This window comes from Halyomorpha halys, unplaced genomic scaffold (genome assembly GCF_000696795.3).
Source record: "Halyomorpha halys isolate HHAL.00 unplaced genomic scaffold, Hhal_1.1 Scaffold209.1, whole genome shotgun sequence".
In the NCBI taxonomy this organism is placed as follows: domain Eukaryota; kingdom Metazoa; phylum Arthropoda; class Insecta; order Hemiptera; family Pentatomidae; genus Halyomorpha; species Halyomorpha halys.
In genome coordinates, this window is record NW_027115831.1 from 360473 (window position 1) to 382825 (window position 22353).

Here is a 22353-nt window from a genome sequence, read left to right on the forward strand (position 1 = left end):
AATGAGAAGAAAAGTAAATTTGCCCCGAAAGTGCTGCCATCTCTTGAAAAAAAATCTTACTAAAAATCGGTACATTTAGCCTTAACGGTAGCTACTTTTTCAAAAATGTTTAACACATACGTAGCGACGCAATCTATGAGGGAGTGGAAGAACTACCACTTTCATCGCTGCCCAACAGAGGTTCATGATTGTCAGAAGAGTATATAATTATAATTTATTTGTAGATAGTTCTAATTTGATAAGCAATGTCAAATATTATTTTAATTGTAAATATATAAGTTGAATAAATAAAAAGAATACACTGATATCTTCCTATGCACGCTAATTCCTATTAGTCACATCGTATATACTGGAGTTAACCGAGAGCTTATTCCTTTCGGATGTCTCCATCCTTTCGTCAGGATCTAGCTACATTTTCGTACTGACTGGCTACCAATTTACGATCATAAGTGAATACCATACAGAGTGAATTTTTCATCCAGCAAAAATTTATGACGAAGCCAGTAGCACTCACCTAACATCCTATCACTTTACTTCCTATACAGTAGACCATACCTATTGAACATGCACTGTCGAGACCTCCTGAGATTAAGTACCACATCTCTTAATTTGGTGCCTGGACTTATTATACACTGCCTCCTCTACAACTTATTTTGGAAGGCGTAAAAGAATAATTATATAGGATCTAATAGACCATACAAGAAGTCCTTATCACAAAAAAGAGGAATTATGTTTCTTTCTAAACATGATTGAAACTCCTGGAAAGGCTGAACTAACTCGGAGAATTTACAGTTCTGTTGTCCAATAGTCATAGATCTATTGAGTTACACATAATTGAAAAGCTAAGATTTATTTTCGTTCATTCGTCATCGCTTTAATACATAAAATGTAAACAAAATAGATAAAAATAAACACAAAAAACTATCCTTGGGTTTGATTCATAGTGAAGAATTATTGTTTTTGACCAAGGGTTAATCTGTTACTAAAGGTTTAAACTAAAACTAAAATAATAATTAAAATAAGTATGCATCTTTTATTATCCCTGTTATTCCCAAAAACATACCTGAGCTCTTTGTGGATTTTAACCTACTTTATTACTATTATTGCTCTAATTGGAACAAAGCTGTCGATATCTCTTCGTTTCACTCGCTCTGGAATAAAATTATCTGAAAACAGAGACGTTTTCTAGCCGTAAAATTCTCTCACCACAACCACTGGGAATCAGTTGAAGAAACGTAGCTGGATAACCTTCTAAGAGCATAGCTTAACGTTATAAATATATTATTTTCATACCCAATTATTGGCTTAAATATTTCCCATAGGGTCAGGGAGTATAAAGTACAATATCTTATTCTCTGAGCTACCCCATTATTCTACACGAAGATTTAAACAATTCATTTGGTCGCTACTAATTATATAAGGAAAAAAATTGACTGCTGCGCTCTTAAGATTTAAGGATGATGTGACTGATTATATGAGAAAAAGTTAATACATCTACTTCTAAACAGTGGAATATTTTTCAGTTTATTTCAAAATTCAAATTTTCTCTTGTCAAATAGGTGTTTAAAATCAACATTTTTCATAAAATATTTAACTTATCTGCTTGAGATACGCCCATAATAATTTCAAAATAACTTTTTAAAAGTGGATATATTAACTTTCGAAAGAAAACACCTCATATTTTAAATAAAGAAGGGATTATAATTGATGTTACAATTTATATGTAGAAATCTAACATAAATGAAGGTTAATACATTTTCCAAAATACAAAATGCATCTTCCGAGAGATCGGATCACAAATGACATTATTTTAATGTGTATAAAGATTATAAAGCTATCCCAAGATGCAAATGCAATTTTGCGGCCCTTGACCACTGCCATGGTAGTTCGGACCTTCGTTACCAACTCGGCAAAGCACCTACCATAATGAAAATCTACGCAAATCCGATTTGAGGCTAAACTGGCTCACTAAATCGTAGTCCAATTTGGACAGGCTCTACACGAATAGAGAGATGAATAGGATTTTCAGTCTAGTTTCATCTAGGCAACAAGTTATTGAGCTCGAATCAAGTTTTGCCTAAAATTAATTAAATCGTATATTAAAAATTTGATGGTTATAAATAAGACAATCTGAAGCACATATTTGTTTTGAAAAGAATGGAATATTGGAAACCCTTATATACAAACTTTCATATAAAATAAAAATTAAAAAATTTTGGACTTGATTTTTTGAGGATATTTTTTTTTCAACAAAAAAAAAAGTGCTAATGAAAATAATAACACTTCACCGTTGTATCCAAATCCATCGTTACTACAATTGTTGGAAATCTAAATTTTCGCTCGACTGACATGGAATCCTCTTACAAGACAAGAGACTAAAAAGATAAGAAACTGCTCGTCGATTCCGACTATTGCAACAGTTAATAGACAAACATTCTAATTGCCAATCCATTACAAAAGACTGATCTACATGACTATTATAAGGCCTATCTGGACATACGGAGTTGAGCTATGGGGCTCCACTAAACCATCGAATTCATCCCGAATCCAATCCTTACAGTCCTTAATGGTCCTTACTTTGTCACAAATCACGTCATCCATCAGGTCCTCAATTTTCCATATGTTGCCGATCTGGCCAGAACCAGATACCATTCCTTCCATGATAAATTTCTCAACCACCCAAATTCACTTGTTTCTAACCTGGCTTCTCCTTCATTATCTAATAATCCTCCTAGGCGTCTGAAAAGAAGATGGCCTCGAGATCTTCTCCTCTAGAAACTCCAATGAGTTCTATCAGTGGGTAGATTCTCCACATGTTTTTATCATGTCATAATATCACTTACAGCAAATGTACTTGTATATATGTGTATACAATTGTAAATAACAATAAATAAATTATTAAAAAATTTTTTTCGCTCTTCGAGCCCATATCGCTGCTTCCCTAATATTTAATATTTCAACACACTGTTCTTATTATGACATGGATACCCATCCATCCATATACACTTCTAAACAAACCGATTTGAATATTATAGTGGGGTTTATCCCATATAGATTATATATTGAACCGACTCACCAAGCAATGTGGAATAAAATATATTTTTAGATATAAATAAAGTTCATACTCGTTTTTCGCACTATAACAAATCCAACCATAATGGAATAGACTATCGAACCTATTTGGTACAACAGACGTTGTGGTAGGGACCAATCAAATTCTTAGATGGGCTAAAAGCCTGTGCCAATCACAGTTCCGTGAAATCACCCCTCCACCAAGACCTGGGAGGTGGTGGCAGAGCACTGTTCCCCTGGTCGATGTTCTCGCCTCGGGAGGGACTTCTGGCTCTACAGCCTGAAGTCATCACTTCATTACCCCAACCGGAATAGCCCCTCCCTAATCCTAGTAAGCTCAAGGCAAACACATATTATCATCGATGACACCGCCTTCAGCGGACCCGGGAACCTATCTTATAATGGCATACTGGCAAAACAAGATGTTTTATTTGCCAACATATATACCTAGATTTCTCATTTGTATATATTTCATTGTTTGTTTTATTTTTTTTTCTAGGAGGTCATAACGAAAAAAAAAAAAGGTAGAGGCCACGTGAAATATATATTGTAATTTACGACTATAAAAAATTTGAAATATAGTCGAGTGACCATATCGAATACTTAATACTGGTACGCAAGTGATGTAGCTTAATATCTTTTTTTCATTTCCTTCTCCTTTCACTAAGGGAGCATTTTATTGATTTTAGATACATACTCCATGCTGTCGAGAGCATGTGGCCTGTTAAGGAACATATTGATTAACATGAATTTTCATAACATATTTAGTCTTAAAATAAATTGTAGAAAAAATAAACGAAGTATAAAGTAAATATGTAAATTTATAATATAAAGTATATTAGAAGTAAATATAAAGAAAAATAAACCAATAAACCTAAAATAAAAATATAGTAAATATAAAATACTTCTTTGTACTTTTAATGAAAAATGGGCTGAGGCACAGCCTAAGATACACCAACTATGGTCGTTTGTCTCTTAAGTTTAGTTCAAGCTGTCTACACACATACAGTAGGTGCCTAAAGTCCTCCACTGTCTCTTGATCGCATTCTCATTTGTTTGTCATCATAAACATTTCAAATTTTTTCAGGTAGCGATCACTATGTCCCAGACATTAACTGTGTCAGTGGGTTAGGAGTAATTTTCACTTTGCAGTAGTTAGAAACTGTAATATCCAGTATGAATTTGTGAAGTGGTCTGCCTCTTAACGTCATATCCATCTTTTAATTATATCTGAATGAATTAAAATTTTTATTGTTGAGATTTTATTTTCTTATAAACTACTTGCCACCATTTTCACATTCAAGTCAGCCCTCATGTCCACTATGACCTTTAATCCAACTCAAGCTTCTTTTAATTATTATTTACCTGCATTAGTCAACGTCCATAAAATGTTCTTGAGTTGAAAAGTTATTGGGTTGTTTATTTTGTAATTTTTTAATGAATCTAGTAGAGTTTTGCAGTCTGTCAGTATGCAATAACCGTTCTTCGTTAGGGGTGTCGGATCATTAGAAAGTGTTGAAGTGTCTTCGGAACAGCTAATTTTACTGCTGAGTTATTTGTAAGGTCTTTGTCCAGTCGGAATTGTTTTAAGGTATTTTGGTCTTATAAAAACATAATAAATGAGCATTCCATTTTTGTTTTAATTTTCAGTATTGACATTAGCTGTGTATTAGCTCGTAATGGTGGTAAGGATGCATCCCATGTTAAAGCACTATTTATTTTTCTATGTTGCTTCATTCAAAAGTTGCGTATCTATGGTTATTATTTTCGACTAGAGAAGTAGTTTTAAAAGATTCGTAAAACCGAATATTTTTTCACCACTTGGACCAGTGTGCGACCTCGCACCGTTGCGCTATGCTTGTCCAGTAAGGCCATATCATAAAGCTGTGTACTGATTGAACAAGCATTGAGCAACCAAGCATTGAGCAACGGTTATGGTCGCTTAGTAGCTTTAATGAAAAATCAAACATAGAGAATATAATTGAGTGTCCTTATTACATATTCGAAGTTCAATTTGTACACGTAATTATTTTCTCTATGTTTGACTTTTCTTAGTCCGGCTAAATCTAAGCCGTCTCCAGGATAAGGCTTAATACCTCTTTAGTAATTAAAATTATAAAATTTTCATAATTTGGTTAATATTCTTTTATTATAGTCATATCTAGAACTTTCCTATCCCAGGTAGCTCAGAGCTGTCGATGGAACGAATGCTGGATAGGATGAAGGAGCAGGAGCGGGCGGAGAGGCGCCGCTGGGAGTCCTCCAAGGCCACGCAGTCTCCAGAGGAGATGCCAGTCTTCGACACTACTCTAGTGACCAACGTCACATCTCAACTTGGAGCAACTGCCTTCCTACACTGCAGGGTCAAAAACCTCAAGAACAGGGAAGTGAGTATTGGTAGATCATAATGGAACCACTCACATGGGCATTCAAAAAAATACTAACAATAGATCTCGAAGACACTATGTAGCCATTTGAGAATCATGACGGTAAACATACAAAAAAAAATTTTTAAAGTTAAAGCAATCAAACTACATAGTTCTAGTATTTTTATCAGAATGCCCTCCTAAGCAATTTAGTAATGTACAAAAAATATGTTCTAAAGATCTCTGACTAAGTAATTAGACTGGACTAAGAGTATTTCTCCCTTATATAACTTAATTTTAAACACAATTTTCTTTCCCTTCCGCATTTTAGCGTGTTGTTAAATCATGTCGGTATTCAGTATTTTTCAACAACGTTTTTCTATTGGGCCATTCACATATTTTTATAAGGAACTTTCGGCACTTATGAGGCATTTTAAAAATGCAGAGAAGTTCAGAATGGTTTCTTCAAGAAATGAATTTTCCCTATGGTTGAATAATATTATGAAAATTATAAATAATTTTTGGGACTTAAATGAGTTTGAAGGGAAACGTGAGAGGTTGGATGAAGGGAAGAGGGCAGGGTAGTATAATAAGAATCCTCGGTTGAAGTACTATTTCAAAAGAAGCTGCTTTGACTCGCCGAGAAAGATCTAAAGGAGCCATCCATTTAGTCAGTATTTACTTGGCTCTTAAGGGATCTTCCGTGAGATAGCAAGGCTAACGAAGGACCATTAGGACTTTGGCTCCCATCTAGATAACTACCTCGTCCCGCCAGCTTCTTTCTTTATTTGTTTCTCTCCTCGGATTCTTTAATACAATAGAAGATATTCGTGGTCTCTCAGGTAGTCGGTATTCGAGTGGTTTGGTATTCGAAAATGCAAACGAACAAACAAAAAGAAAAAATATTTCATCCAGATATTTTGCATGATTCAAAAATATTGTTATATAGTCCTTGTTAGTCAAGATAATTTCTATTTTCAAGATAAATAACCAAACTAATATAAAAATAATAACAGCCTGAACCGTAGGCAACTTCATAACTATGAAAGAATTTTTCTTCAGAAAAGAGACGAAAATTAATTTGTTCAGAAAGAAAAATCTGAAATTTTCTACTCAATTTGATGGGCCTTGAGAGGTGAGCAAAAGCTTAAAAAGTCGTCAAAACAAAAAGGCAGTAGGAAAAATAGAGGCCTCAAAAAAACATTTATTCTTAATTGTTTATTATTATACACTTATTCACATACAAATTTTCCTAACCCAGAGGTCTGGAAACGTTTCAGCCTAAGGCCAAGCTCTAGCTCTCAAAATCTAGCGAGCTTATTAATAATAATATTGTGTACTGCTACGGCCCAAGAAAGATCAGCAGTACTTAGGTAAGGAAATATTGTTTTTGGAACAACAGTTTTTCAATGAGGTGATTTTTTCAAGATCACGCTCAACCTCTAGATTTTCCCCAATTTAGAGAGGCTGGGTGGGCCCTAGGAGGGCTCATGAGCTCACAGTGTTGACTCATGGCTAAACTAACAGTATAAATAATTATCTGTCACAATTATTCGATTATAATATATATGCAATAATTATTTGAATACGGGTCCTTAGTGTTAGTAGCGCAGTGTCCTATATCATTAATTGAATTTAAAATGTATATCAGCTAATCTGTTTTCAAAATTTTTGTAACATAAAACAATAACACCTGATTATTGTCTTTAAATTTTAAATTTAATGTAATTTTAAATAATAAATTATAATTACTTAAAATATATTTTATAAAAAGTAATTTATAATCAAATAAACTGTAGCAGGCCGTAATTTGCAGACCACCGGTCTAATCTAATATGAAAGGAATGTTTGTAGAGTTCGCAAAATCATAAAAACTGTGACAAACATTTTGACATAATAAATTCACCTCTATTTAATAGTTTCTAGTTTTCAATAGTCTCTGATGTGCCCTATTCAGCTTTTTTGATCCAACGTGGGTAAAAGAGTCTAAGTATAACATTCACAAAACCGAGATGACACGACAAAGCCCGAAAAAATAATATATTCTAAATTGTATAAAACTGAATTTTAAATGGACTATATTTCGTCCAAAATAAACATAAATTGAAAACTTCATTGGGGATATCATTGATATGATCATTAAGTTTTCATAATTTATTATAAGTTTTCGTAATAACTGGTAGTTGTAATAATTACTTCCCACTGAAACTACAATGATGTCTAATAAAAAATCACTTAGAATCTTATTTCCAATCGGAAAAAAATCGGCGTAAACCGATTAAAAACATTCACCGATGAATTATGAATAAGGACAAGCAACTAACCAAGATATTTAATAAGTAGCGAATAAGTAATTGGAGTTCACGCCTATATCTAAACGAAATTCTATCTCAGAACTGTTATAAACGAACCACATCTATGGTAGGGGAGGCAAATAATCTCACACAAAGCAGGATGAAACCAAACCATTATACGTTATAAGACCTAAAAACCGCACATCAAAGATATGAAAAACAGTTTTAAACATGTTTTAACAACGAAAATTATTTATTTTGTAAAAGTGGTTTGTATCGATTTTCTTATACAAAACGTAATTTTTTCTCAGGTTGCTTGGGTCCGTATGAGAGATTGGCACATCTTAACATTGGGCATGCTCACGTTCAGCAATGACGATCGGTTTAGGGTCCAACACCTCACAGACTCTGATGACTGGATTCTAATGATCAAGTATGTCCAGAAGAGAGACGAAGGAGCTTACCGATGCCAAGTAAGTAGTAAGACATTCGAAATATTTATAAGCAGATTGAAGTAGGTAATCATCATAATTTAACAAATTTACTATAATTCGTGCCACCACCTATTTTTTTGTAAAAAAAAAAACTTTACCGAGGAGCGACGGTCCTATATCACTTTTGAAATATTAGCTTAAAACGGGAAGAGGAAACTTTAAGATAGTTAGATCGATCAGTATTTAAAAAGCGCCTGAAATTTAAAAACAGCATGAACCCCGCCCTCCATGGTAGTCTCACTTATCTAACTTTTCAAACAGACGATTGTAGTGAGTAGGTTGGTCGATGTACGACATGTCACAATATCACAAGAGGAGATCATAACCCATAAAAAAGGCAATCCTTTAATATTATTCTTTTGTTCTGGTTTGGTTTAACTTAATTCAACAGAATTTTCTTTATTTTTATCGATGTATATTATTTTGTTTCCTGTAAATATTCTTTTGTGAGAGAGATTGTAATAAATAATTTAGCATTCTAACATTCAATGATAGGTAATTTTTAATTAAAATATCACTTATTTTGAATTAAAAACACTTACTCAGTGATCATTCTTCTAAACATAACTACATCTTTAATCTCTATCAACGTACCCAAGAAAATAACAAAGACTTTATCTAATTTATTTTTATTTTAGCTATCCCTCGGCCTAAATATATTCCAAAAGAATAACGACCAAACAGATTAAAGTTATGAAATTTTCCAAATTATTTTAATATATATTCAAGTCATGGCTCAATCAATATAAATATAAAGAAAAATAATTAACTTTTTGAACCCCTTATTAAATGCAGTAATTAGGAAATATACCCTAGTTAGTTCCCTGACATGCAATTTAGACCACTTAAGTGGTAGTTCCGCCTTCCTAATACCTTTCTATTAAGCTCAGCATTATCTTAATTCAGTTCTATAGACCTTTAATCTCTAGACACTCATAGAACAAATTATAAATAACTGTTCCATGTTCCATTTATCTATTTATTTAGAATATTTCTAGACAATTTTTATTTATAAAATAAATTATTTCATAATTTAAAATGATTTTTCGAAAATTCCACAAAATTTTCGATTGAACTAAACGGCTTATTACTCAAGTAGAGAACATCCAACGCTCAGTCGAGAGTTATGTCATCACCACAGAGCGGGTCCTTTGTATCGAACATCGATTCCCACTAACAAAGCACTGACTGGCTCTAACTAACTGATCACAAACCAATCACTTTATAAGTTAGTAACACTCCTGATTGAATTCGAGACCGTTTGTAGGGCTAGTGAGCTATTTCAAGTCCTTCGCACAAGACCGCCTGCAGTGTTGCGGTCAAGACAACCCAACCTGATTTCATGCTTCTCTTGTAGATCAAAGGTTCTAAGGGGTGGAGTGAGCCTATGGAAACCAGTTACTTGAAGGATCTTGTTCACAAGGAATCAAGTAGTTATTACATGTTATTGGCACTATCCAGGAGCATAGGGGCATTAAAGACGTGAAACGTATACAATTATTTATTAAATTAACATTTTAAACTAAAATTAAATTTTAAATTAATATTTTAGTAGTATTCTCACAGAATAGACTCATCAAACCTCAGCTAAGTATCTCGCTGTATACCTTCAAGTACCAACGGTAGAAAAAGGTTGTATTCAATCTGATTTATGTAACAAATGCGTTATGCAAACTCACTAACTCATGTTTTTGTATTCTGTTTTAGAGGGATCCGGAAAAAAAAAATTATTAACTTAAAGAAAATATAAACATTAGACCATATCCTTTGTTTGCATATTTGTACTCCAAATCTAAGGTTGAGCAAGAATCTCATTCTTTAGCAACGGTTGAGCAAGAATCTCATTTAACCACAAGGATAATAATTATCTGCCGCACTCGGATTCGCAGGGAGATGGTTAAACAGCGTTCAAAACTTTTTGAACTATCTTCCCAGCACATTCCTCAACCACGGCCTTATTTAATTATACCATACGCAATGGTTCCTTAAAATGAATGAATCTGTTTTTAAAGGATGCATTCATTTCTCTTTGCCTGAGTGATCCTGTGGGGGAGGATAATGTTATTTTCTCTGAATAATTCATATAATAAAGTATTTCACAAACGACAATATCGTGTCTTAAATTCTATAAATATTAAGGTGATAAATTCTTTCCCGTTAAATTTATTGATGAAATTGCATTTATTATACTTAAAAACGCTTCAGAATCTCCATCATCAGGAAACAAAATCCTATTGAGTACACCAATACATTCTTCAAAAAATAGACTTACTGATGATATTTTAACAGTTGCTAACAATTAATTAAAATGTTTTTCACTTTCTAACTTAATAATACCCATTTAACAACACAATTTTAAAATGGGAATAAGATAATAAGGTAATGAAAATAAAATTTAACTCTTATAGAATTTGAAACGTGAATGATAGAGAGTTGGTAGATATATATCTGAAGCACAAGGGAAAATCAACTCGCTTTCTTGTGTTCAATTATCAATTATCAAATTGTGTGTTACCAACTAGAATATATTGGTAGTAATTATTATATTTTTAGTTTTAGTTTATACTGTTAATTACATATTTAGATATTTACTTTAAGGGGATATGGTTTTCGCCGTTATATAGGCACACTGCCAGTTATAAGTTTAAACGATTTCTAATGTGCAAAACTGTCCCGATATAATGTCACCGTTATGTATATAAAGCAAAAAGTTTTTCCCATCTCGTTGAGTATTTTCAATTATTTACATAAATTGTGAAGATGTTAAAAAAAGTTAACAAAATCTGTTTGCCTATATTAGTCATCAGTTATTATATTGAAAAAACGTTTTTGTTTGAAAACCATTTTTAGAAGTGAGTTAAAATACGACAAATTACACGCTTAATTTGACTTTGATTAATTTTTAATTGAATTAATTAAAATAAAAACAGTTTAGAGTCCTTAGATTCATTTTCACTAGCTAAAGATTAATTTTAGTTTTATTAAGATGTTGAAATGAATAAATAAATTTCTTTCAGGGTATCAATATTCAATATTTTTTACTGAACAACGTTTTAGGTTTCCCTATCATTAAGTAATAATATTCCTCGTTTGTTAAATACATCTATTTTTTTTATATTTTGTCATATAGTCACTTAATTAAGGTTTATAACACCATATTGTTATCATTATCATGATTGGTGCGACAGCCTGGTTGGGTGATTATTGACTGATGATTGGCAAGACCAAGCCTGGGTCTCCTGTAGTAGCTTACACCAGGCCGTCCTGTCTTCTGCTGCAACTCTCTAGTTTCGGGTTCCCAGAAGGACCCATATTGTTATAATTTTGATTAAGTAACTAAATGACAAAAATAAGAAGTTTATTTTTCCACCTGAACATTTTAATAAAAAGATTGTCCAAGGAAAGAACCTTTTAAAAATCCATTTTAGTTTTAGTTTTTTATATTCAAAAATGTATTATATTTAGTTTCATACAACATTTTTTTAAAAATTATTTATGATGAGTTAGAAGGGTTTTGTTTCTGTCACTAAAAGGTATTCCTTCTCTTGTTGAAAATAATAATTTTGCATATGAAGTAAAGGTGATTCCAGAGTTTTTGAGATATTGATTGATTTTATGTTTAAAAACGCTTTTCCATTTACTATTCCTAAATATGAATACCTTCACCCGAAGCAGATTCGTTTATTTGCAATGAATGAATTGAGTAGACCAACTTTATCGAAGTTTGACAGTCATTCATGAAGCTACCAATCCTTAACTAATTTCTCACCCGTCTTCCCTTTTCAGCAAATGGGATTGGGGTGTCCTGAAAGAAGTTTTGAACGGAAATCTCTTGCTGTCCATCACCTTCGAGCTACTCCTTTAACTCATCCATTTCCTCTCCACTCTACTGACTTATTGAAAACTTGTGGTCGACCCAGCACAGTTGGAGCACTAATATTCTTTTTTACTTTTATTAAACGATTTGCTATTCGTGTGGCTTTGTTGGGGGAAAAACAAAAAGAATAAAACTTTGAACTTAGCATAGTGTATTGGATTCATTTACATCACATTTCTCGGGTTATGTTAGTTTGGCAAATTTGACAAATATTGGTTTCCAATTTTCCCTTTCACATTTGATGATCGCTGCTTAAGGATACTATTATCGAAACATATTCGAGCAAAGATACATCACATATTTTTTCAATACTATTAATGCATTTTTCACATCATATGTGCTATTCTTGGTGAGTTCATTCAATAATAGATTTAAAATCTGACGACATTTATACCGGTAACACCTCTGAAAGGGCAATATTGTTAAGGTTCCGGTCAACAATGTGCATATTTAATGCATTTGAATCGTATTACAGAACCACCTCCACTTCGAACACGGGCACCAATTTTATTCCTCATTACCATTTTTACCACACAATTTTATTCTTCTTTAACGGTCAAAATTAATGAAATATGAAAGTTCAATCTCAACAATTCAAAAACCAAATAGGTCACATGTTTCGGGAAAGAGTTATATAAAACCGTTTTTTGAATTTTGTATTCAATAAAAAATATGTAATATAATTTTTTTTTTATTTTATATAACTATATGTCTGTACTTATTCATTTACTAATTGACTGTTCTATCAAATTACGGGGGGGGGGAAATTCAGGTTTTTTTAGAAATTTTATAGATACAATTTTATAAAGATTTTTTTTGTTTCGATTGTTTTTTTCTTGAAATTTTATCCAAAATAAATATTTTTTTCAATAGTATAAATATAGTGTTACTACGTTGTTGTTTTTTCGAGCTTAAAAGGGATCGTAGCTTAAGTATCCATGTGTAAATGCATTACTCTTTTATTTATTTAGGGATCTTTTTGTATTAAACCCTTTTTAGCGGAAACCTCCGTATAACGGTCAATATTATCTTTTGATTATTATCTATCTGAATTGAAGTCAGGATAAAAAAAAAAAAGTTGAACATGAAGGCATCAAACTCGATGAAAAATCTACAAAACATATGTAAGGGAAAATTTATTATAAGCCCAATTTTTACGCCTCACTTTCTAATAATTGAATAAGGTAAAGCTAAACTACCTATCTCCACTATCTCACGTTCGCCTACTAGTATCCTACACTCCACCATCACTTTATATACAAAATAAAAACATGACTTAAATGTTTAAAAATTTATCGTTTTAGTATGTATCGAATTATAAAGATATTAATGTTAATTTAGAAAACAATAGCGGAATTAAAAACTGCAGCTATGCACATTTTGTATCATTGGAAAAAAAAGAAAATTGATGAAATCTAGTTTAACTGAAATATATAGGTACTTCCTCGTAATTAATTTTTAATACCATTCTTTAGAATATAGTAATATTTATTACAAAATATGAACAGACAATCATTTAAAAAAATTCCCGTTATACTTCAAACTAAAGAAAATAACATTGTAAATTCCACATTTATACTTGATAAGTTTGGCTGCGAGACCTGGACTCTAACAGGTACCTAAAAAAGCAGCATTAAGAGATTCGAACGGAATGTCCTCCGTAAAATTACAGGAGTGATCTGGGATCAGAGCCTTCACACGTGTAGGATAAGAACTAACAGTTAACTTGTTGCAGAGACTGGTTAATCAATATCTCATAAAACGAAGGCAAGGTGATTAAGACGAGCGGAATGTGTGGCTTGAAGCAATCCATTAGGACGCCTCTACACAACAATGTATAGTAGGTATGATAACACGTGGGAGGCCAAAACCAAAAAAGGCAGGAGCCCAAGGTAGGTAGGCATGGAGAAGGCTGGTTCTTTGGCAACCACCCAAATCCATTTTACTTTTTAAAAAAGTATTTTAAAGAATCAAGAGATCAAATATTTAGTGAAAACTGAATATTAAATATTTGGGCTATGCATCTTCTCATACAATATTTCTTACTACAACGATAGCAATATTCAATACAAAAATTAAAGTATCATATAATAATAATGGCCTGATTAATATATCTTAATCTTATTATTATTAGAATATAGCTTATGAATTATGTTTTGTTAGAGGATTTATTTTTTGTTACCTTTTAATTTATTTAAATTTTTTTTTAACATTATTGGATGTCTATAATATTCAAATAAACGTTGTATTTATTTAAGCATTATTTTCTTTTTGTTTATTATAATTGTCTCATTTTTTCCTCAGTTTATGATACTAGAGGTATTATATTATTTTGGTTTCTAAAGTTTTTTATATTACTGTAACGCAATGTTTTTAATGCCAGTCATTTACATTCTAAAGGGTCTTGTCCCTGAATACATATAGAATATTGCTATAATATAAAAATTATATGCTAACTTATTAAAAAATTTTTTCTTTACCAATCTTCGTATAATCAAGATATATATCATTCATACTCTTTATCTCCGTAAACCCAGTTAAAACGGACTGCGTAGGGTTTGCACACCAAGCAAAGAAGCGAGCAAAACTTCCAAGAACCCTCCAAATAGCAAACTCTATAGTGTCCCCATCCTATAACATAGTTTATTTGGGTATAAAATTGGATCGACATTTAAAGTTTTTTTACCCATCTATATCAAAAAACAAAAACAGTCAGAAGAAAATCCTACCACCTATACCATCTCCTAACATCATCAGCCCTTTCCCTCAGGTTAAAATATCAAGTCTACAAGAGCATAATCCGTCCAGCGCTTCTAGCCACTTGAACAATCATGGGGTATGACCCAATACCATTAAATGTCATATAGTTTAACTATTACAAATTATAATGTCAAACACTCATTCACTACATTTCTTTTTTAAAATATAACATAGTTTCAGATAAAAACAAAACCTCCCAACACAGACTCTGGTTATGTATATGTATATACAAAGCCGGTATATGTACATGTCATTTTTCTATTGCATATATTTGTAAATGTTTATTTCTTTGTTCCAGGAGGTAAGAAAAAAAAACAGACTATTAAATACAAAAATATATTTCAAATAGGAGCTTTAAAAAAAAAAAAAATCGTCCTCAATACTAATGCATCATATTACTGAAAGAAATAACATTTAATCCTCTTTGAAAATGATAATTCAATTAGCCATATCGTTAATCATGGAATAATAAGCGCTAGTTAATGACACCTCATCCAAGCCCACATAAAACAAACTATTAGGAGCGAGTTAATTAGCCCGCATTCACCGCACGGCAGCTGCTGCTACAGTCAAGTAGTGACCTACTTACTGACGATCCTACTCAAGGGGAATCGCTGTGGCAGGGTTCAAGAAGTAACAAACCTCAAGTAATAACACACGTGTCTGTTATAGGCAGTTTCGGATTTTTTTTTTAATGAAACTTCCTGAGACGTGATAGAGTGATGATACCTTGTTCAGACGGAACACGAGCCCTTCTCCCACGCAGAATGTGTATCTGCACCGCGTGTACTGTATTAACGAACTCAATTACAGCGGATACATTAGGATTTAATTTTATAATAAAATGTTACATCAACATTGGTATATACTTCTTACAACTAGGAAGCAATAGCTTAGTGCCTAATTACTTCATGTCTGGTGGTTACTAATAGTTTAATGATAATGAATATTGTTATCGATGGAAGATATAAAAAAGGAGTGGGAGGATAACCATTATGGATCCTCAGAGAGGATAAAAAATAGCCAACAACATTTATGGATATCCGTAGAGAATAAGACGTATTGGTGGACAAAAATGCGATAAAATGCGTAGTTGTAATATGGAAACTCTATAGGAATTATCCTAAGAATATATTATATATAATTGTTAAGGGAACTTAGTCTGGAATAGGGGCTCTCATACTATAGGTACTACTAGCGCCCCATGTGGCCAACAGCAAAAGCCTACCTCCTCTAGCTCCCGCTGTGGGGAGAAAAAGAAACTTGTGCACGAGAGAGCCATTTTCTTTTCTACCAGTAGTAATTTTCTTTCTTCAATCTAATTAGTAAAAATTAACCATGGGTGAGTAGAGACAGCCTGGAGTGCCTCCTAGGGGCAGAGGAGAGAGAGGTACAAGAATGCGGAGAGAAGAAAGGAAGCGTAGAGTAAGCCCACATTATTCAATATAGCTCACAACATCCATGATGGCATCATCATCATATCTACGGTTTTTCTAGACCCATGATCGAAATTAATTAACTCTTTCTAACATTAAAGATTTTGCTTCAGCCACCCTCACACCACCTGTAATTTATACAATAGATTTTTCTTTCTGTTGAGAATATTTTATTTTCATTACAATCACTTATATACAGTCCTCTACAAATTCAACCAGCCAATCAAAAGTAAAGGAGCGCCTGGCCTTGAGTTTAAGGTGCACTTTATACAATAATATTACCAGACAATTAAAAGCATTTTTCTAAGGAATGACAGTTCAGGTGTAGATGGTTAGTTTGTTTGATGTTTCTTGCATCAGTGACAAATTAGATGCATGTGGGTTTTGTTGACCTGAGCAATAGCAAACAGCTATTCTTCCGGCTCTCCCTAGCTTGGCCAGAAAACGGTCTAGAAGTGGACCATAAGTGCAATTTAGGATATCATAGAAATAACAATATAGTTTGTAATAATAATGAGTAAACACAAGTATTATAAATTGAATCAGCTAAACACGTCTTAGTAATTTTTATATTCTTATGCATTACTATAATTTATGTACACATTTCTGTTTACATTCACACTGTTTCTCAATATATTCATTGTTAAAGTTATCGATAATACCTTTAATGATTGAATCTTGATTTTTATTACTACTCTATATTCATTCATTGATAAGAATTTATAACAGAATTAATGTTTTATCATCGTTATGTAAAATACAAAATCATTGGTTACCTTAAATACCTTATTCCTAGCAATTCTTAGCTCAGAAAAAAGAAATCCTCCGGGAATACAGAAAATTTGAACTTCAACTCCTTTATGAATAATGCAGAATATAAATGCCAAACGAATTCAAATGTATTCTTATTTTTTATTTAAGTAGTTCATTAAGAAAATTTCATTTTTCTAATATTTACTAAATTATTTTGAATTTTATATTGGTTAAATTTTATTATATTTGCTCTAATTAATTTTTTCATATATTTAACAGTTATATGATATAATCACCTTTTTGTGAACTACTTTATAACATAGGTGACATCAAATCTGAGAATTTGTCCAATTCTGTATTTATCTAAATACTACTCCCCTACTGAATAAAATTCAGAAAAAACATTATTATTACTCATAGCATGCAAACCTCCAAACAGTATTCATTTATTTTTTTAAAATGTTACATTAGATGAAACACTTTTATTTTTTGTGTCTTTGTAAAGAAAAATTATTTTCTGATACGGGCTAACATTAACTACTATAGAAATGGGTTTATTAGGTCCTTAAGGGATAAATTTCTTCCACTCACATTAAAAGTTTCGTGATGTTTGAACATTGAAGTCGTACACCAATATTTGTGAAAGGGTGGGAGGTAAAGAGGAAAAGTTTATCTTGGTGGTTGGAAAGTTTAGCTAAAAAATAATTTTTTGCGTATCTTCTGTATTCTCTTTTTATTTTCTGTTAAATGACATACCTCAATCCTTTATTAATATATAGCTTCTCCTTAAAGTATAAATATAAGTTTAATCATAAGTTGTCTAAATTCCATCTGTGATTAAGAAGCGAGTTTTAGTTATAGGTTTCTATCTTATAAAACAAGGTATCTTCGCACCAAAAATAGTGGATATTTTGCTTCAGTAAACCATTCTTAATTGTAGTCTTAATTTCCCAATTCTTATTGTCTAATGGTTTTTAATTTTGAACACCCTTCAAATAAAATAGTAACTTCAAATCAATTTATCAAAATAATTAACATCAATTGAATATACATATATATTATATATAACATCGAGAGATTTGAAATCAAACCCTCTTATTACCAGACCGATCTGGGATCAGATCCTTAATCCATCTGTTTAGGAGAAGAACTAACAGTGAACTGCTTGCAGAAGCTCATGATATGAAGCCAAGGAGGTTAAGATAGGCGTGGCAAATGGTTAGAAACAATCTATCGTATGAAATAAAAAATTCTATATAGAAAATGTATATTATGTTTGAAAAAACGAACGTCGATTTTTATCACAGAAACACAGTAGTTGTTATTTTTTCCATTATGACAGCCTTTAGTTTAAAATAATGAGGTTTTGACTAATTATTGATGTTTAATTAATTTTAGAAATTTTAAGGTTAAGGATTTAATTCACCACTATATTATGTATGTGTTTTGTATGACCGACTAACAGACTGATAGTGGTCATATTTGTACCATTTTAATAATAATAAATAAAAAAAAATCTGGGACCATAAGTTAATGAAGTATTGGATAAAAAACATCTCTTGAAATTTGTAAAAATGTGAACGAGGTTTTTTATTATGAAAAACAAAGTAATAAATGAAAGAAATTGCAATAAAAGAAAATGTAATTCAGTTCAATATAGTTCAGCATTCCGAACGAGCTATGTCGAAGATTGTATTGGACAAAGCCTCGGATAAACTATAACTAAGAATAACAGAAGTTCTCCAAAAGTATTATTGGTGAGACTGAACCGAAGGAGACAACCCTAATTCAGTGCCAGCCGAGGAGAGAACGACCAGCAACGAATACTGAGTAGGGCCCCCTCTCTCGGCCAGATGATGGATGGCTATTGTGCAGGGCCACTTACTCAGACCACTTCTTTCAATCAGCTTCTATTCGATTATCATTTCATTATCGATTCATGCGTTTCAAGCAGAGTTCTGTCGCCAGACTCAGTCCTTCAACTCCCTTGAACTGTTCAGTGTAGTTTTAAATAAACGTGATGTTAAAAGTAACACAATCATTTACTAAAACAACCAATATAGTAATAAAGCCTTAGTGAACCCAAAGGTTCGATGCCTCTACACACAACCGCCCATTGCTGCCAGTCACAACCAAAATCAATCAGATCATGCTTAATGCAATCATCCCACCTACGCTCCGGTCTTCCCCTAAGACGATAACCCGTCAGTTCAGTGTTTAATAACATTTTTAAGATCCGTTCGTTAGTAAGCCTTACAATCTCGGTATTGGTATTGATATCTGGTATGGGAAGTGGGCCTAGTGGTCCTTTATGCTAATCTCTTGCGGCTACCAGAGCTGCTAAGGTGCCAGTATCCAGACTCATTTCTCAGGATCGTCAAGAAATAAATATTGACTGCCAAAAGTGGATATCAAACCAACAAAGTTCCGAACCGGGGGCTCTGGGACCTACAATCCAATCCGCACGGACGTTCCCAGGACCGTCCTTGCCCTAAAACCATACACACCCATCTTATTCTCCGTAATGCTATAATCTGAATTATATTTACTGGGTACAGTTCGATCACTTCGTTGTCTTTAATGTTCTAAATCCTCCCGTCAACTCATCCTTCTGCGGTTCGAATACTTTACTTTAAAAAAGCTTAAGACGCTGTCCTTCTTTTAGTGTAAGAGGCCACGTTTCGCATCGTTAAAGAACAATCGGAAGCCTCACAGTTTTATACATTCTAGCTTATAATATTTTAACAATCATTCAAGACTAAATGAACTCATAGGTACAAAACAAATGACATCAACAATTTTGGCCTACGCACATCATACTTATGAACCCTATCTAACACAAATCTTCAAGATTGAACCTAACCCAATCGTCCTATTTAAGTTCAATCTTAATATTGTTGAATTATCGCACAGTTTTCCAAATTGGAGGTTTAACAGAATTCAAATTTAATAGTTAAATGAATATTGTTTGTTTCCAAACTAGCTGATTATAATTTAATATTTCAATATTTAATAGTTAGATTGATATTATTGGTTTCCAATCTAGCTGATGATAATTCTATTAGACGAGTTGAAGTAAAAGAGCAAATATAATACGGAAGCGATTGAAAATATTTAACTATGAAAACTAACATTTTGATTGATTATATATCATATATAGTGGAGTGGGGCAGCTCAGTGGGTAAGGCGCTGTACTTCCAAACTCCACGGACCCTAGTTCGAATCTGGCTTTGGTAGATAATTAACTATTACGTTACTGTAATTGTGAGCCAACCCTGTGAGTTCGGAAGACCTCCTATGACTCATCCAGCCTCTATAAAATGGGCACTCTTAGTTGGGAAAAAACCTGGCGATTGAGCGTGATCATGAATAAATCATATCCTTGTTAAAAGTTGTTCAAAGAACAGTACTTCCTTACAAAATATAAAAAAACTCAGAACCATCAAAGGTTGTAGCGGTTCACATTATATATATTGTATATGATTTTATATAATTATAACTCTAAACAGTCCCAAAAGATGTACAAAAATTATCGTACACGATTTTTTCGGGTAATAATCCTATTCTACATCATGAACTACATTATCAATCTGCGGAAAATTCATTAAGCTGCGAAAAACGACGTACCGTTATTTTTTGGATGTAGAGTTTCACATATCTGAAATGGAAGGATAAAGATGTGGCCAATCTTTTCATTTACAAAATATTAACGCATTGTGTGTGAATACTATGTAGAAGTGCGATTTTACCAGAAAGAAAATTGCGTGCACAGGAAGCACAAAATTACAAATTTTAATACATTAGGCAGCATCTGACTCGAAAAGTATTTAGGCTTCATACCTCTCATAATCTCTTTCAATACTCAATTTTCCCAAATATTTATTGCACTAACAAGTAATGGAAAATATTATCTCGCATAAAGTTCTGTCACTACTTTCTGAGCCTCTTCAGTAACGCAGTATCTTCTGTTATTAATTGAGACGTTTATGGGCGATTATTTATAAAAATTTTTTTTAGTCCATTTATAATATCAGTATAGTACACATATATATTCAGAAAAATCTACGATATTTCTATAACCTATAACTACATTTCTAATCAAATTTTATAAAATAAAAATATACTGAGATTACTGTCCCATTATACCGAAATATTAGCTTGATTTGGCACAACTGCAGTTTCTTATAATGGAATAGCATTTATGAATGGAAGATCAAAACAAAACTGGGCACTGAAGTATGAAACGCTACATTAAGAACCGTAGAAATTAAATGCTAAACAGGATACGACTATAAAAAAACGAAAAAGGGACACTAGGGGTTGAATTACAATACATTTTTTATCAGAGCTCCATTAGTGCCATTTTAATTACAAATGTCAACCCGCCGGCTTTTTAGATCCGGATTAAGGAGTACTTTGAATAATTTATAGCCTCTAAGTCCTGGGCTTCGAAAACCTTTTTTTTTTAAATCGCAGTTTTGTTTGTTTCAAAACCATATTTATTTTAATTTTAAGGCATCATTAATAATTAACATCTCGGAAAAACTTTTGAGAGATCTCATATGTACTACGAACATAAAAACTCAATGAATCTAATTCCAAAAGAATTGGAGTGTTAAGTCTCTTTGACCTGCTAATTTTTTTTTTTTTATTGCGTCGTATTACATTTTGTCATATACTTTCTTACATTAGTTATGGCAAGAGAAATCTTTCACACAATATTTACAGAGATATATAAATCAAATAATAATAAAATAATATGTTGACAAAAATTAACATAATGAAAATAACAAAACAAACTCTGAAATAATAAAGTTAACTAACTAGCTTAAATACATTTATTCCTAAATACAATATTTACATTCAGCCAGAGGAACTCCGAACCCAGCTTGAACCCCGACTTGTAAAAAAAAATCAGTAATCTGGAAATGGTAGGGGTAAACTAAGTGAATATTTTTCATTTCAATTACAGAGAAAAGAATTGATTGTACCTACCATCTCTTCAGATAGAGAAAATTTTTTTTTTTTTGTGATCTGGAATAATGTTAATTTAAAAATATTAAATAAAATGTAACAGAAATCATTTACGGCTAAAACTAATGTACAATTTTGAATCAACTACGTAGAGATGTTTTACAAAAATATATATATGCGGGAGCGTAACTTATCATTGTTTAATAGTTATTCAAGTTTCATATATTTTAATAATTAATCATGTCTTGATAGTTTGATTATGTTCATCTTGTCTATTCTTTTGTTTGTATATATTCTAAGAGAGTTTTTTATTTTATTTTATTTTTT

At 32.1% G+C, this 22353-nt stretch overlaps 1 protein-coding gene across 3 annotated transcripts in view; it reads left to right on the top strand.

The window, feature by feature from the left end:
• LOC106679586 (zwei Ig domain protein zig-8) overlaps positions 1–22353 on the top strand; it is a 289927-nt gene that overhangs the window by 159081 nt on the left and 108493 nt on the right. For all 3 annotated transcript variants that reach the window (XM_067052781.1, XM_067052782.1, XM_067052783.1), the window contains 2 exons: positions 5254–5459; positions 8044–8205. In XM_067052781.1, the coding sequence (XP_066908882.1) occupies positions 5254–5459; positions 8044–8205 (368 nt within the window). The remainder of the gene's footprint in view (positions 1–5253; positions 5460–8043; positions 8206–22353) is intronic.